Here is a 16,391-nt window from a genome sequence, read left to right as displayed (position 1 = left end):
AGATGAACTTCAAACATTATAAATCTACTTACGGTACCCAAAGAAATGGGTACGAAATTTGTACTTATTACTAAATATTCTAAAATATTTGATAATTTGTTGTGCATAAGTCTAATAAATATTTTTGACCGCTGAATGGCTTTTTTTCTAGATCTCCAAAACCGCTGGACCTGTCTTGCAAAATATAAGGAATTCTTCAATCCGTCACTACGAGTAAAATGTTGGTTGAATTATTCTAATCGAATGATTCGTTCTCAATAATTTAAAATGCCATTTTTTGTAATATTTACCCCGAATCTTCAAAACGACAGGACCTGGCTTTGCCAAAAACTAATCAGCACGTCTCCCAATCAATACGGATCAAATGTTTTCCGAATAAGATCTCTGCTCTCGAAATTATGGATGAAAACTTGTATCCAAACATACATACATACTATACACACACACACAAAGACTTTGAAATGTAAAAATATGCAAAAATTTTATTTTCGATTTTTTTTGCAATTATTATAACGGTAAGTTAACAATCTCAGGCGTGAAAATTTAACTTTATAAACTAAAAATTTTATGATTGTAAAATACAAAAAAATATTATAGAAATTTAACTGGCAAGTGTAAAAAAACAATCCACTTCACAATATAATCTGCATCAAGTAAAATGTGTGTGAGGCGCTACAGATTATGTCCATCCATTGCAGTCTAAAACAAATCCCAAAGATCCTAAATAAAACATTACTCTTAATCCGATTATAAAAAAAGACTAACAAAAAACCCAACCCTACACAATCTGATTAGCATCCTCATTATGTCTTACGAACACAATCATGACGCATCTTGACACTTCGCCCGACACACACAAAGGTGCGTTTTAACAAATACTCTCAGACGCAATGCATGTGCCGCGGTGGCGCTTGCACACCGTCACATCATTGATTATGATAAAACTCACAAACACAGCCGGAAAGCGCTCTACCCGGGCTCTACATCTACATACGAACCGAAACGTTTCTGCATACATAAAAAATACTACGAACACACAAATATGATTCCGTGTGGAAACAACGTAGCTCGCGATCTCTCTTTCTCTACGAGCGGCCATTGGACGGCGGCCCCGGCACGTTAGAACCTCCCACACCGTAATTTCCTGAAAGACTACCGAAGAGGGGGCTCCAAACCGTCGCCCCCCGCGGACCACGTAGCGCCGACGGCTTCGAGAGTGCGCGCGAACCACCAAGATATCTTTTCTCTTCGGCGCGGCGTACTCAGTGCGCCGTCATACGCTCAACTCGCATGCACGTGATTCGTATCCGAAAGACAACGTGAGTGACGATAATAACAAAGTGACAAACGCAATATTATTGAGTGATACAAAAACATTATTAAATCACAATTAAACTGGACAATAATGTGGATTTGTATGTTGCCAAATATTGAGTGAAAAGTGTCGATTTTTTGCAATTTTTTAGCATGTTTGCTTTTTTTGATAAATTTCGAAACAACCACTTGCTCTATTCATTCAAATCAGTTTTTCAATATCACTTAAATTGTGCAAAATGTTAAGAACATTGGTGAAATTAAAGTTAGTGTATATAATTTTTTATTTGCCAATTTGCTCCCAAAAATGACTTGTTTGAAACATAAGTATATTTTTATAACAAGTTGTGCTTAGACGAATGTGATAAATTGCAAATTGCAAGTATTGTGCAAAAAAGAACCTCTTATTCTGATGACATCTTAGACAAATATTGTGATAAATAGCAAATTACAAGTACTGTGCATAAAAAGTGCAAGAAGAAACCTATTATTTTGATGATATCAACACATATCCAGGATTTACCACACACAAATTGGACTTATAGCAATTTTTCTAAATTTACTAATATTATACAGAACTTGAAATAACTACCAATAAAGTTGGCATGCGGAAAAATCTTTCCAATTTGATATCAATTTTCCATGAAGTCATTTATATTTATAATCATTCAATTGGCATTTTTCATTTGAATCATTATCGCGTTATTTTGAATCTGTGATATCAAAAACTGCACTCCACAATCAAACAAAATCATTTGGCAATGAGAAGACATTAAGATTGATTCACCAGTGCAAAATTTAAAAAAAAAAACATTTTTTATATCTCCTCCATCCCAGTAGTGATTTCCTCCTGATTTCGCCAGAGGTGGTTTCTGGATAGATGTTGTTGCAGGCGAGCAGGAACTACGCGCTCTCGGGGGCACGCGACGATTCCCCCGAATCGCAGCCACTTGATTTCACGATGCCGCGGTTCGATGCGGCCCTGCGCCGGTTGTTCAGGGACGGCGCCGGGGTTGGTGGCAATCAATTAGACAGGACGGACAGGGATAGAGATAGGAGAGATTATCAAAGGGACCATCATAGTCAACAACAACAATCGCCTACTCTTCAGGATATGCGGAAAGGTGAGATGTTTATTTTTGGCATAAGGGTAACAACATGTAAGGGTAACAACAATGAATGTGGGTTTATTTTAGCACGACCACAACACACTTTACAAGTTATATTTTCATTATATGCTTTATCATAAATTTGTCACTTGCAACAATTAGTACATAGGCTTCTTAAAATTGTATGATTATGTTCACCTTACTTTAAACATTAAATCTCACTTAATTATGATTTAAAACACCTTATTTACTTTATTAAATTTGTTACGTTCTAAAGATATTTAAGTTTCAAATTATAATTATCAACCATGTATAAGATTTTTAATCAACTTGAAATTTCACTCAGTTATTCACCAGACGGATAAAAAGATGAATATTTTAAGTAAATTCATATGAACATCTTGGCATCGTAAAGCACCTTAAGGCATCAATCAGCACGTCTCCCATTTAATAGGAATCGAATGTTTTTTGAATCATTCAAATTGATTGATCCATGCTCTCAACATCGTCGACGAACATTTGTATCTGTACATACGCACACACGCACACATACATACATCCTTTTTTTAAAGATACGCCAAAATGTTCAGAAGAACTTAAAACGTAAAGATATGCAAAAATGTTCATTTTCGTTTTTTTGCGATTAACGTAAGCTGAACTTATATGTCTATTGTTAATTTATTTATGGAAATAACGTTTTTAAAAATATTCATATTATAAATATTGTTCTAATTTGATTTATGTAATTATAAAACGAAATGTTTTTAAGTTTTTCATAAGATTTCAAAGAAACTCTATCACTCTAGAAATGTATATAAATCAAGTGTTTGATCCAATTAAGAAAAAGCTCAATTTGAGCTCATATATCTATTGTTAATTTAATCATAAAAGTAGCATTTTGATAAAGGTCATATGATTAATATATTTTTAATTTAATTTAATTAAAACGACATGTTTAGTTTTAATTGCAAAGTCTGCTCGCTTAGAAATATAAGCCTGCTTCTGAACTATCAAGACTTCAATTTATTTACTATGAATAGATTTTCAATATATTCATACTTCCATTAACTTCATAATTCCATTTCTACCAAGTTTTCCAAATTTCCTATCTCTTACAATAGGGTTTTTCAATCCACTCACTACATAATAATAACTCAATCAAAATTTTGATTATCAATTTAATTATGAAGATATCTCGTTCAAAAATTAAAACGCACTAAATTGTCGATATGTATGCAATAATCATTTTCCCGAGAATATGATTAAGCATCTACAATTATTCATAATTCGTAAATAAAATACGTGTCATGTATTTTGATAAAGAAATTGCTTCAGATAACAGAGGTGCACCGGTAGGTAAGAAAGATTGTAAATCAATCATAAAATGACCTCAAAAAGGACCTTATGTCGGTCGTAATCTAATAAAAATTGTATTATTGCACTAATGTCACGGTTTAGTGCTGAGGAATATTTTGCATAGGGTCATAAAGGTATAAAAGTTTTAAAATACGCCTAAAAAAATATTTAGCAAAATGGCTGGTAATAAAAATAGTTTTGCAGAACACAAATTGCTAATATAAAAAATATTGCACAAACTTTAAGTACATTTATATTTTAGTTTAGCTATTTAAATTTCATTTTAAGAATTCATAAGTAAAATGTTTGAAGTTATATTAAATGTTTTTCAGTAAGAATAAGTTTCTCAGTAGATATTTTAAAATTTTCTAGCACATATTTAAGAGTATTGCAAAATAGATGAATAATTTCTAAACAAAAAAAGATTTTTTAAAGAGAAAACAATTCTACAAAAAATGAATTAAATTAATAGTTATTCTAACTCTGATAAATATTTTGGAACAAATACCAGATCAAGGTTACGTAAAGTGTTTTCTTTATCACAAGATTCTCACTCAATATATATATTTAGCATTTGTCGGGTATTGTAGCTATAATTTTGTAAAATTTCTTTATAATTAAAAATAAGACATTGGATCTGTTTGCTCCCTGGCTGTCCCATTTTAATCCGCCTATGAGGTAAAAAGGGACAGTTGACAAATTTTAAAAAAATACTGAAAACACATTTCTCTAATTAGGAATGAATTTTACTGAACATAATATGATATCCAATATGTGTTATGTGTTATGATGTACTTCATTTGGTTTAGACAGTGCAATTATTTAAAGTCAAATTGGGCCTTTGTGCCCCGTCCTACCCCTATTCTATACACGAAAAAAAATAATGCAATAGTAACAACAAGACTCAAAAATAATTTAAATTCATTCGTATCGTTTATAATAATAATTCAATAATAAAATTTCTTAGCAAAAAGAATATTTTTGCAATTACAAAAATTAAGGTTTACAAACAACTCAAGAGTAAGAACGTTCTTGCAATTACATTCTTTATGATATTTTTTTAAAAGTATTTATCATTTAGATTGAACCCTGATTGAATGCATAAATATAAATATTTTTTTATATCTTATAAACACGATGAATATTATAATCAATATTTTATCATTATAATTTTATCCAAAACAATTTATTCGTAATCATCAATCTAAAAGCTTGTCAATCGTCGCCTCATTTGCTTTAATCAAAGTTCGTCCCATGGCTAATTATTTATGTAAGCGCAAAACTCTCAGCAAACCAAGTACATATACTTGATCATATATAAAGTTATGAGTATCAATATCCTGTGCGATAATATTTCTCAAAGATAAGATTAGGATAAGACACAAACATACAATTATAATAACAACTTGTGGATTTACACCTTGTTTACTCACACTACTTGTCAGGCCGAACGATCGGCACCTGTAATGATTCTTTTCGATTATTTGACTCATTTTTATAATCAAATATGTGATATGATAAAAAATGTAATCGTTACGTTGGTGAACGTATGGGCCAAAGTGTGAATTTCACTCAGAATTTATATTTGTTCTTGCTCTATTTTTTAGGTCGATTGCAATGAGAAATTTCATAATTAATAAATAATAATAAAGGGCATTGTTAAAATGCATATCCATCACATTAAGATATATAATCATTTCTATTTCAGATTGTTGCATCGTTGATTATTAATTTCCTCTAAGATCTTTTATCCCAAATCATATTTGCCATTATTTTCTTAATGGAACTCGAACTCGAATAATAATTGACCAGGATTAATTTCATTTTATTATTATCATAAAAAAATAAGAATGTTCAGTAAGAATTATGATACGAAACGAATTTTTACTATTTCCTTTATACCCAAATCAGATTCAAATTTATGGAGTGTACAAAAAAACAATTTAAATTTCTGCGACACGCAGATCTAATCGCGCCTTCGAATAATACTCATAATGAACTTTTTGTGTAGAAATTTTTGATGTGTCAAAGTAAGCATAAATAAATGTGAAATATACCTAACGTAATATGAAATCCAGTTATAATTTCGTGCTCGAGGTATATATTTTCACACGATTCATGTGTCTCCGGTAATAGCCCAATGATATCACGACATCGCATTCATAATTATATATCGTAGCACTCAAAAAATTACTCACATGTATGAGTATTAAATATACTTTATATGTCACATGCAAAGATACTGGTCCGAGTGGAACGACTAAAGGATTCGTGAAGAAATTGACTCGAGTTTTTGTTTCGTAAAATTTAAATTACTTACAATTATTTCAGAGAAATTTAACTGATTATATAAAACTTCTCGTGTGTAAAATTTTCTATTTAACAAAACAAATAGTATAATGGTAGTAATTATTATAATTGTTATGTTAAATTAAAATTTGAAGTATACTTGGTAAAAAAATTATGAACAAAATATTTGCAGCTAGAAATAATATAAATAATTTTTAAAAATTTCACATATACATACTTGCTAAAATAACTGAATGTAACATGAGTTTCATTACCAATTTATTAATAACATGATCTAAGAAGCTATTTGTACGTATCATCTACTAAATCCTGTTTCGTTAGAAATAGCAGAAAAGTGGCAATTTTTTTTCTGGCACATTAAAGTTAAATTGAAACTTCAAACTTCATAGCAACTATAAAACGTAAAAACATAATTTCGTATTATACAACAAATCTTTTCCCTTGTTATTATTTCGAGACGTACAAAAAAAAATTATTAAAAATATTTTTATTATCAGGATTGTATTCCATCCCAACTTCATTCAAAATACCCTCCCAAACCTTTAGTTAGGAATTCCAAAATAATTATTTCCAATCAAATAATTGACCAATAATTTCCGACGTCCCGCGGCTAATAAAAAACTGCCCACGTAAGATGCATGCACACGCAGAGGTAAATCAACCCCTAGAAAACAGCCAACCCCCAGATGAGAAAAAACAACTTGGTAATATGAGGGTGTTGTGAAGATTACGATATGCGATACCCGCTGGTAATAATAGGAATCGTTCAAAATGATTATCTATTAAGCGAGAAGGGTCTATATAGGAGGAATGGTTAATGCGAATTAACACGCGACACACCGAATAGAAAACAAAACGAGGAGTTCAGGTGGGAGAATGAGCAAAGTACATAAAAGCCAATAAATTATTGTGATTACATAAATTTAATTAAAGGTTGGTTAGCGATATCAAACTCCTTTCCTTTGTGCCTAAGTGCGACTTCACATGAAATGCTACTATTAATATTAAATCAGCAGCCGAGCAGAGGTTTCGGAATTCTTAAATGCATACATATTTTCAAAATTACAAGAAGCAAGCAAATTGATTTATTTACTGTTATAAATTCAAAATTATAACAACATAGCAATCCTTATATCATGATTAGGGGTCGAAATATGCATTAAGGGTTGTACAACATTTTGGCGACAATATCTATTATCGTTACCAATAAAAAATTCACAAATACTTTTACTATTATTCTTTTTCGAATACTACTAAAGATTGATTCTAGTTCTAGTTTATCTCGAATTTGTGATGTTGTGGGATAATGATTTTTACCCAAGAAGAATTTGTATAGAATAAAATATGAATATATCTATTATGTTTACACCATATTTATCAAATATCTATGTAAATGCCATCTTCTTTATTCGAGCACATTTCGCAGATTAATAATTAGTTATTAATAAACATCAAATTAAGAATTTCTAATAAATAAAATATGAGTACCTAGAAAATACGATTTTCTTCATAAATTGTAAGCTTATCCATATTTATCAAATATTTTGTGATAAATTTTTATGTTATTGATTTTGGATTTATGGAAATTCCATGTATAGTATGACACATTTAAATATATTGATAACACTGATTGATAACATATTAATAATAAATTTAAAACGCTATATAATTTTCTTAATCCGTAAAGATTAATGTGGCGGTGAATTTGATGTAATAATCTTACGTTGCAATTGGTAATAAAATATAGAAATTTGATTTAGCTATTTTAGAAAAAACAGTCACTTTTAAAGTATACTTGAGTATTAAAGTAGTACGGAATTCCACAATTCTAAATTGTGCTCAAAATTACATAATTATATCAAGTTAAAACAAAGAACTTTCTTATTGTATTTGTATTATGGTTTTGTTGTCAATTTGAAAAAAATTGAATTTAATTTAATTTACTATTGTAAAATCCATAATCTGTAAATATTTAAATTGAATTTAAATAAATATTAAATTCTAATGAATAACTAATACATTGATAATGGTCTGAAATGCAGTATCCAATTAATTTTCTTTTTTCATTAAAATTTTATAAAAATCAATAAAAACATAAAATAATTTTATGAGACTATAATCTGTTTTATTCAATATTTTTAAAATCTTTATGGAAACTTTTAATATTTAAAAAAAAAATCTACATATTGCCATCTACATGCTGAACTAACTTTTAAAACTGATAAATACATTTGAGCAAGTGTGGTCAAAAAAAAATAGAGTAGTCGACATCAAAAAGTTTTTATCTATAAATTTTCTATATAATTTCTTTACCGTACGCATCAAAAGTGTAAAAAAATCGTTTCATGTCATTTGTATAATTTTTAATGAAAATTCAAGAAGAAGTTTGTGAATAATACTTTTTAGATACAATAAATATTAACATAATTATGTAATGAAATAGTATTTAAAACCTCTATTCCTCTGATCCTTAGATCCTCTAATTCTCTTATTTGAAAACCTATTAGGGCAGGGCGGGAGCACAAAGAACCAATTTGATTTGAGCAATTATATTGTAAAAACCAAACCAATTATATCATAACAAATATACATATCAAACAAACAACTATCTGACTATGTTCAAAAAAACTTCCAGCTAATTGAACACCAAGAAATGTGTTTTTTAAAAAATGACACCTGCTTTTTTTTACTCAATAGGCAAAATAGAACGGCCAGGACACATTAGAGTAGTCGACATCAGAAAGAGTTAATTTATAAATTTTCTTTACCATAAACGTGAAAAGTGTAACCACTACAAAAAATCTAATATTACGAAATATTTCTCTATAATCCAGTAGTCGACATCAAAAAGTGATTTTCTACAATCTATAAATTTTCTTTACATTTTCCATACTGTACACGGCGAAAGCGTCAGGAGTCAGGCGGCAGCGTATTCCGCGAGTGCATTATTGTTTTCTCACGCGTTGACGTGCATCGCTTGAGAATCGCTCGCGGCCGGTAAGCGCAACGCGCCGATCATAAATCATGAATATCAAACGCTAATAGACCGCCCCAGGGATGGGAGAAAGGATCAGATCTAAAGATTGAGAGACTTATCGAGGATATCGGGTGAAATGATTTGAATCGATATGCAAAATAGTTTAGAAAATGAAAAGATGTAGTATATAATCAAGATTCATTAGATTTTGCTGGATATTTAATTCTTATGAGTGAGAAATGAATATTTAAAATTTTTGGATATTCGCTTGTAACATCTCTATAAATACTTTAATATTTTCCAAAAGTTCGGAAATAGGTTTTAGAAAATCTCTACAAGCACTTTAAAATTTTCCTAAACACTCCGTAAACAGAAATTTGTTTTTGATTTTCTAAAAATACTTTAAAATTTTTAAAAAATTCGGAAACTGATAATAACACAAAAATGAGTGACAAATAAAGTCTTTAAATATCCCAAAAATTCGAAAATTCGTTTTTAAAAATCTCTATAAATACTTAGAAATTTCTCAAAATTTTGAAAAATCGCTTATAAATATCTCTATAAAATTATAAAAGCTTCAAAATTTCCCAAAAGATTGGAAATTAATTTTGGAAAACATCCATAAATATTTTAAAATTTTTTTAAAATTCGGAATATTTTAAAATCTTTCAAACATTCGGAAAATTAATTGATAAATGAATTTCTATAAAAACATAAAAAACTACAATAGACCCATTAAAAACTACATATCTCTTGTCAAATCCTTAAATATAAATATTTGGTAAAGTCATGAAAAAATACAATTTTGATAGTGAAATAATAGAATTCTATTCTTCTATTCAATTGTAATTTACTTTGTCATTTCAAAGCATTAAAGAAATATCTGGTGTTAAAATATAATTTCCTTGTGACTTCCATTATTATTTCAATGACTAAAATTTTTTTAGATCTAAAATGGCAAAGTTAATGTAACAAAAAAATACATTTACATTCGATACTATAAATGTTTGTATAGTTTTAGTTAACTTTATTATTTATTTAAACTTATTTCAAAGTATTGTTCTCCAAATGAGTTGATCTATTAGACTTGCTCAGAGTCATTTTAGTGCTTTGGAAATTATATTAAATGATAGTAAAAAGAAAAATACATAAAAATTATTATTAGATACTATCAATTCATCGGTATATTCATCAATATTTTTCTCAAATCTCAGCATGTAATAGTCATAGTAATAGTCAAATTTAATAATCATAGTCATAGTCAAATGTAATAGTCAGAGTAATTGATTCACTGTTTTCAAGCTACACATCCAATTCCATTTTGTTTTATAAATATTAGAAATATTGTTAAAATATCTAAAAGCAAAAATATATACATTAAAATTTCTATATAATAATAGATTTCTTATTCAATTAGTAAAGTTATTTTCATACCTCTCAGAATCAAAAGCTTAGAAAAGAAGAAAAATACATTGAAATTTGAGGCTATCAATTTTTCTAGATACATATTTGGTTACGATTAAGTTTAGGAAAATATATTAAAAATTTAAAATAGAAATTTACCATTTTTTAGTCATATTACTTTTCCTCCTTTCTCATCTTCCTAAAGATTAATGCTTCATTTTAACGTAACAACAAAATTGATGTTGTTTTTATAAATGTTGTTAAAATAGGTAATAAAGACATCGGTAATCTACAAATGTACATTATTGAAAATTTGGGAAAACAGAAGTTAAACATAGAAGATTATCGTTGACCAAGCATTTCCCAAGCCCTGTGTATGACAAGTCCGATACAGCGAGAGCTCATTGTGAATTGAGATGGCGCGCGATTTCCTCCTTCAAAGGGACTTCACAATCATTTCAGAATGATGGCAAGGGCAAACGACAGTATTTTATGAATCGCTTATTATCCGTGACGACGGAATATGATTGAAGTTCTGAAATTGTCTCGAAATTATAATCTGAACTGAAACATCGTCATTTTTATTATATCATTTGTCAACATCTCAGGTGAAAAAATATATTCGCAAATATTAGAATGCCATTACGTTGAACGACTTGTAATGGTCACTGCTGTATTAAGCTGTTTTTCATTGCTGTTGATGATTTCATATTTATCCGACATCATTTGAAATGCATTATATTTGTTGATAACAATGGAGGAAGGAACATAATTCATATTTCTTACTTTCTCGGAAAAGCTATGTTTCTCTACAAATGATAAAACAAATAAATTGTTGCATTTTATGTTCGATTGGATTTTCTTGGACTCAGAACATCAAAAAAAGCTGCATGACATTTTTTTAGATCCCCTACTTCATCAACTTCTAGAATTAAAACTTTATGACTATTTTATTTTTTATTTTCTGTTTCTCAAAACAGCAACCACATTTTTGTCTTTTTTGCAACTCTAGAATACCCCCTTGAATCTGTATAGCAAAATCTTCGTAACTCTCAATTATTTTTCTCCCAAAGAAGGATGTGTCTAGTCCTGCTCTTTGTATTATTAAATGAAACGCAAAAATCAGGTCTCTAACACTGTTTCTATATTAAAATATGCTGAATAATATTTAATGACCACAAATGAGCAGGATTGTGAAGGTACGCGTATGGATTATTATGGAAAGCAAAGTGAAAAAAGTAATCATAATAACGGCCGGCAAAAATACTGCTTGGGAAGGTAAAAAATAACAACGGAAAACAGCAAACGTCACCAAAGACGAAGAGCATTATGAAACGGGTCAGATAGTGCAAAAAATAAATTATATTTTATTGTGAACCATCCGAATGATTGAAAGTCATTATACACTCAAATGACTTTGTTGTACCAACCAACCGGGGGCTGTTCCGTCGCCTCTACAGGCCGATGGAGCCGTAATAATAATTTTAATGATTTCCAAGTATTTTATATGTCGTTATTATATCACACCGCTTTCTTGACTTCACTTAACATTCAATTTTTTATAGGCTTTTCCATTATAATCGTATTGCAGTATGCACCCAATATAATGGTAATTTACTTGAGTAAAAATATTGGACAATGGTTGTTATTAAGTAATCCACATGTAATCCAAAATTAAAATATTAAATTTTCAAAAATTCATTTGGATATGTTAGTCATCACGATAGGGGCAAAATACAGAAAATCGATAAGCGAAGGAAATGCGGTTTGGCATCTCAGACTGGTTCTTTTGTCTGGGTATGTTTACAATCGTGGTCAAACGATAAACAATGACTTGAAATGTCGAGGAAACATAAAATTAGCAAATCGAATTTCTGGTGAAAGCACAAACTTTTCCTCGCAAAGTTAAAAATCAATCCATCAATTACTTTCTTTGCGTAATGCCTAACAAATTGTCGTGTGCCAAAGTGACACTTTTGCAAATATTTCTTCTACCTATACAAGTGAAGAAACGTCACCTAGAACCCATTAACTTCCTAACTTTCTAGGTAAGGATCATTTAACAATAAACATTATGTGAACTACTACCTATGTGTTGTATTGACTACAAAAAGCGTCGCGTGCAATAACAATGAGGACTACAAAAGAAAAAGATACCGGAGCAAGAATCCTATTACGAAAGGATTATATAACGACCCTGCTAAACGGGGTGCCGAGGATTTAAATTAAGAAAAAAGGACCAGAAAAAAGGGTTGTTTGCTCGGGTTTAATTTTATTACCTAGGCGTATTCTTATGCAAACATAATACCATGGCATTTTAGTGTTTGATGACACTGGAGAGAGATCAAACGTTAATTTTGATATTGTGGACATATGGTGTTTGTTGGTTTAATTATGTAATTCTTAAAGTGATTAAATTGTTTATGACTAATTAATCTATATTGCAGTTTGAATTGCCAAAATTATTTCACATACCTCTATTTTAAAGCTTTTTTTTGACTATTTTTTTGAGCTTTCATATTATGATAGAGTTCATTGTCTATTGTCATAACTTTAGATGTATCTAAATTTTGATCCTTATGTATTAAGTCGTTTATCTACTAATTTTGGAATGTTATTTTCAATTTGTTATAAGGCAATTTTCCACTTAGACCTAGTTTATACAAATATTTATCTATTTGAATTTATTTCTATCGATACTAATAAAGCTCAATTTGAACTAATTATATCATGAAAGCTCGCTCCACTTTTACAATTTGTTTCAGTACAATGAACATAAAATGAAGTTATTATAAGAACCCGTTACCAAAGTACACAAACTATTAACAATATCAGTATTTTAATAAAAAAAGTCTAGTATTTCCTGACATTTCTTCAACAAACAGTAGTTACCAAAGTAAAGAAAAGCCTGACACACAAATTGTTTTCGCAAAATATTTGTATACAGAATTATTTAATTTGATTCTTGGTAAGGTTCTTATAATATCATTATTCTGTACTATAATTTTATTCCACGAATATAGTAATTATCATAGATACTGGAGCATGTGATTTTTCTTGGAATATTGTCGAACAGTCATAATAAATTATATAATATTTGATCTCATTATAATATTCGATATTTTGAAGTATTTAGTTTTGTGTTAATCAAAATAAGAAACAACGATGCAAATGCAATTGTTGAAATTTAGCATTAAAAATTAGTTAATATTGAGAAATATAACAAATTACTTATCACATCCTTTCTATTTGAATCCAATTAGACTTATACTTAAGATAAATTATATTATAATAACAAGAGCATGATTAATGATTGGAAATATTTATTATATATAAACGTGACTGATTGATCGGAACTTTACTAAACGACCAACTGGTTTCAACAATATATTTTCTTCCTCCAGGTTCAAGTAGCTCGATATTATTAACTCTTTCGTTATTATTGTACGAGAATATTTAATGAGTTTCTTACTACATGTAGATTGGTATTAATTGAGATGCTTATTAGTAGATCTATTGTTACTTTCACGTAGAATCGTTTATGAAATATTTCTATTGATGAGATTGTTAAAGTAAGAAGATCTATATATTAATGAAAAATATTTGTTAGAAAATATTTTTAAATTTTAATTTTTTTTACAGATCTAAACGACAGTGACCGTAGTAAAACGCCTTATGGTAAGTGCTTTAAGATTGATTATGACCCATACCTATTTACAATACAGAAAACTATAAATGGAAGTATTTTTCATAAAATAAATCTGAGATTTTCGATAAGAAGATTTCGAAACATAAGCCATTTTCTACAATGTTTTACAAGAAATAATATTCCGAACTCTAAACGCAACAAGTGATTGAATTTATTCGCCCTTCTGTGTGATATGCCTAAACACTTGCCTACGTCACCGTATAAAGTGCCACTTCCTGTATTTTTTAAGGGGTTGTTCCTTCCAGCAACCTAAATAGGAAAAAAAACGAAAAGGGGTTGAGCGAGTTATTCAATTTGTATATGATTAGAGGTCGCGGGGTGAATATTCTGTCAGCCCACGCGGAAGGGTGAAAATGATTTGTAGTGATGATAGACATGTTGTTTTTTTAGTTTGATTTTAATTAACTGCTCGTTTAGGGTAGATAAGATAATTGATAGATGTATATTAACACGATGATTAATAAATATTTATGTTTAAATTAGAATACATAATGGATACCGAAGCTTTTGGAATTAATCTTGTATTACCACCTATCAATTTATTTGAATTTTGCCTTTACTGCTATTACTATAATCAAATTATTATCGTCCATCAGCTTATGGTCCGTACTAAAAGTTCGATATGTATAAATGTAAATTAAAATCGTATTGAGAAGAAAATGAGTTTGCGAGATCGCGTTGGGAATAATAATTCGGTGCGTGGTACGGCCCTCTCTTCGGCTTATTTCAACCACCTGCGATTAGTCTCATCCTGTCATATTGAACTTAACCGCTTTAAATCACGTACACTTTCATTAATACACCAGTGAATCTGAACATTTTTAATATGCAAACTAAATACCATATATTCCAAGCAAATACCGCAATATCTTGTAAGCCAATATCACAAGGATTGCAAAATATTGTGGTATTTTGCAAATTTGCACCGCCAAAAAATGGTAGAAAACCAAAAAAATCGAATAAATCTAGTCCCACCCAATAAGTAATAATAAAATCAGGAATGGATGATTAACAATTTATAAAATTATATTTTATACCAAAGATTTAAATTTCTTGAATGTTGTCTTCCATTAATTGGCAAAAAAAAAGTAAAAACAAAAGATTAGTAGTTCCATTCTGGTATTCAATTTCTGCAGAATCCCTGTATAAGTTATTGCAATTATTAAGTGACTAGTATTTAATTAGTCTGTAATCTTAAAAATTAAATTATTATATTGGATTCTGATCAAGGATTGACAATCACAACCAGTAACAGATAATCTGTAAAGTTAATTTCATGAGCTCGGATATGAATTAGTTGCTGCATACCATATACCATAAACACACCGCGTGCACGCAATTTGCTACTTTTGATTCGACAATCTTGGTTCACTTGAGACACCACACTCAGGTGCAACAAGAAAAATAAACTAATGGTGCATAGGATCCTACTTCAGGCAAAAGCTTTAATTTTAAATTATCGATTTTGTTGATTATTTTTTGGAAAATTTGGAGCTGCCTTCCCCGAAACTAATCATTTCTTCACATGCCAATACAACCAAAATGTTTTTTGAATCATTCTAATCGGATGCTACGTTCTCTCAAAAACTGCTTTTATTTGCACTTTTGCTCCGTATCTCCAAAACGGCTGCCTTTGCCAAAAACTAAGAAGCACATCTTTCCGCTAGTAGGAATCGATTTCTGGGAAAAACCTAAACTTCTCCTCCGAATCAAAAATATCGATTTACCCAATGATTCTTTTCCACGCTACTTCCAGTTTCGATCTCAAAGGTTTCCTCAGTCAATGTGCTTACCATGTGCGTTTAGTGGCAATATAAATTTTGCATCGCGAAGTGTATGGTGAATTTAGTAAGAAAAGACAACGAGGCATTAAAGGGGCAAGAGGGACGTCTTGAGAAGCGCTTTATCGATCGGTTTATGGATCCGCCTACTTCGATAAACCGGAGTAGGTACGAAGACTCGAACTTAAAGAGAGTCAAACTATTAAAAAGCCTCTGGACCAGTGCAGGGGAAATGGAATTATGGGAAAAGTTCACACGGGTAATCGATACATGATTTGTAATAAAAGGATAAAATTATTCAGGGCAACAGACTCCAACTTAACCAGTTGGAATCTGATCAGAAACTAATGATTTCCAAAAATCTACAAATCCCAAATGGTATCTCATATCATGTTGACTGATGATGATATCGATAGTTAACAATTTTTTTT

At 29.9% G+C, this 16,391-nt stretch overlaps 1 protein-coding gene across 1 annotated transcript in view; it reads left to right on the top strand.

The window, feature by feature from the left end:
* Positions 1 to 1,985: 1,985 nt before the first annotated feature.
* The window catches only part of LOC113365822 (protein nubbin-like), a 368,699-nt gene continuing 354,293 nt past the window's right edge, over positions 1,986 to 16,391 (top strand). The window contains exon 1 of the mRNA XM_026607366.1: positions 1,986 to 2,438. Coding sequence (XP_026463151.1) covers positions 2,195 to 2,438 — 244 coding nt within the window. The 5' untranslated portion in view covers positions 1,986 to 2,194. The remainder of the gene's footprint in view (positions 2,439 to 16,391) is intronic.

Source organism: Ctenocephalides felis, unplaced genomic scaffold, assembly GCF_003426905.1.
Source record: "Ctenocephalides felis isolate EL2017-DRISC unplaced genomic scaffold, ASM342690v1 CF-g0.4_SCAFFOLD_01170, whole genome shotgun sequence".
Classification (NCBI taxonomy): Eukaryota; Metazoa; Arthropoda; class Insecta; order Siphonaptera; family Pulicidae; genus Ctenocephalides; species Ctenocephalides felis.
This window is presented reverse-complemented; position numbering and strand designations above follow the sequence as displayed.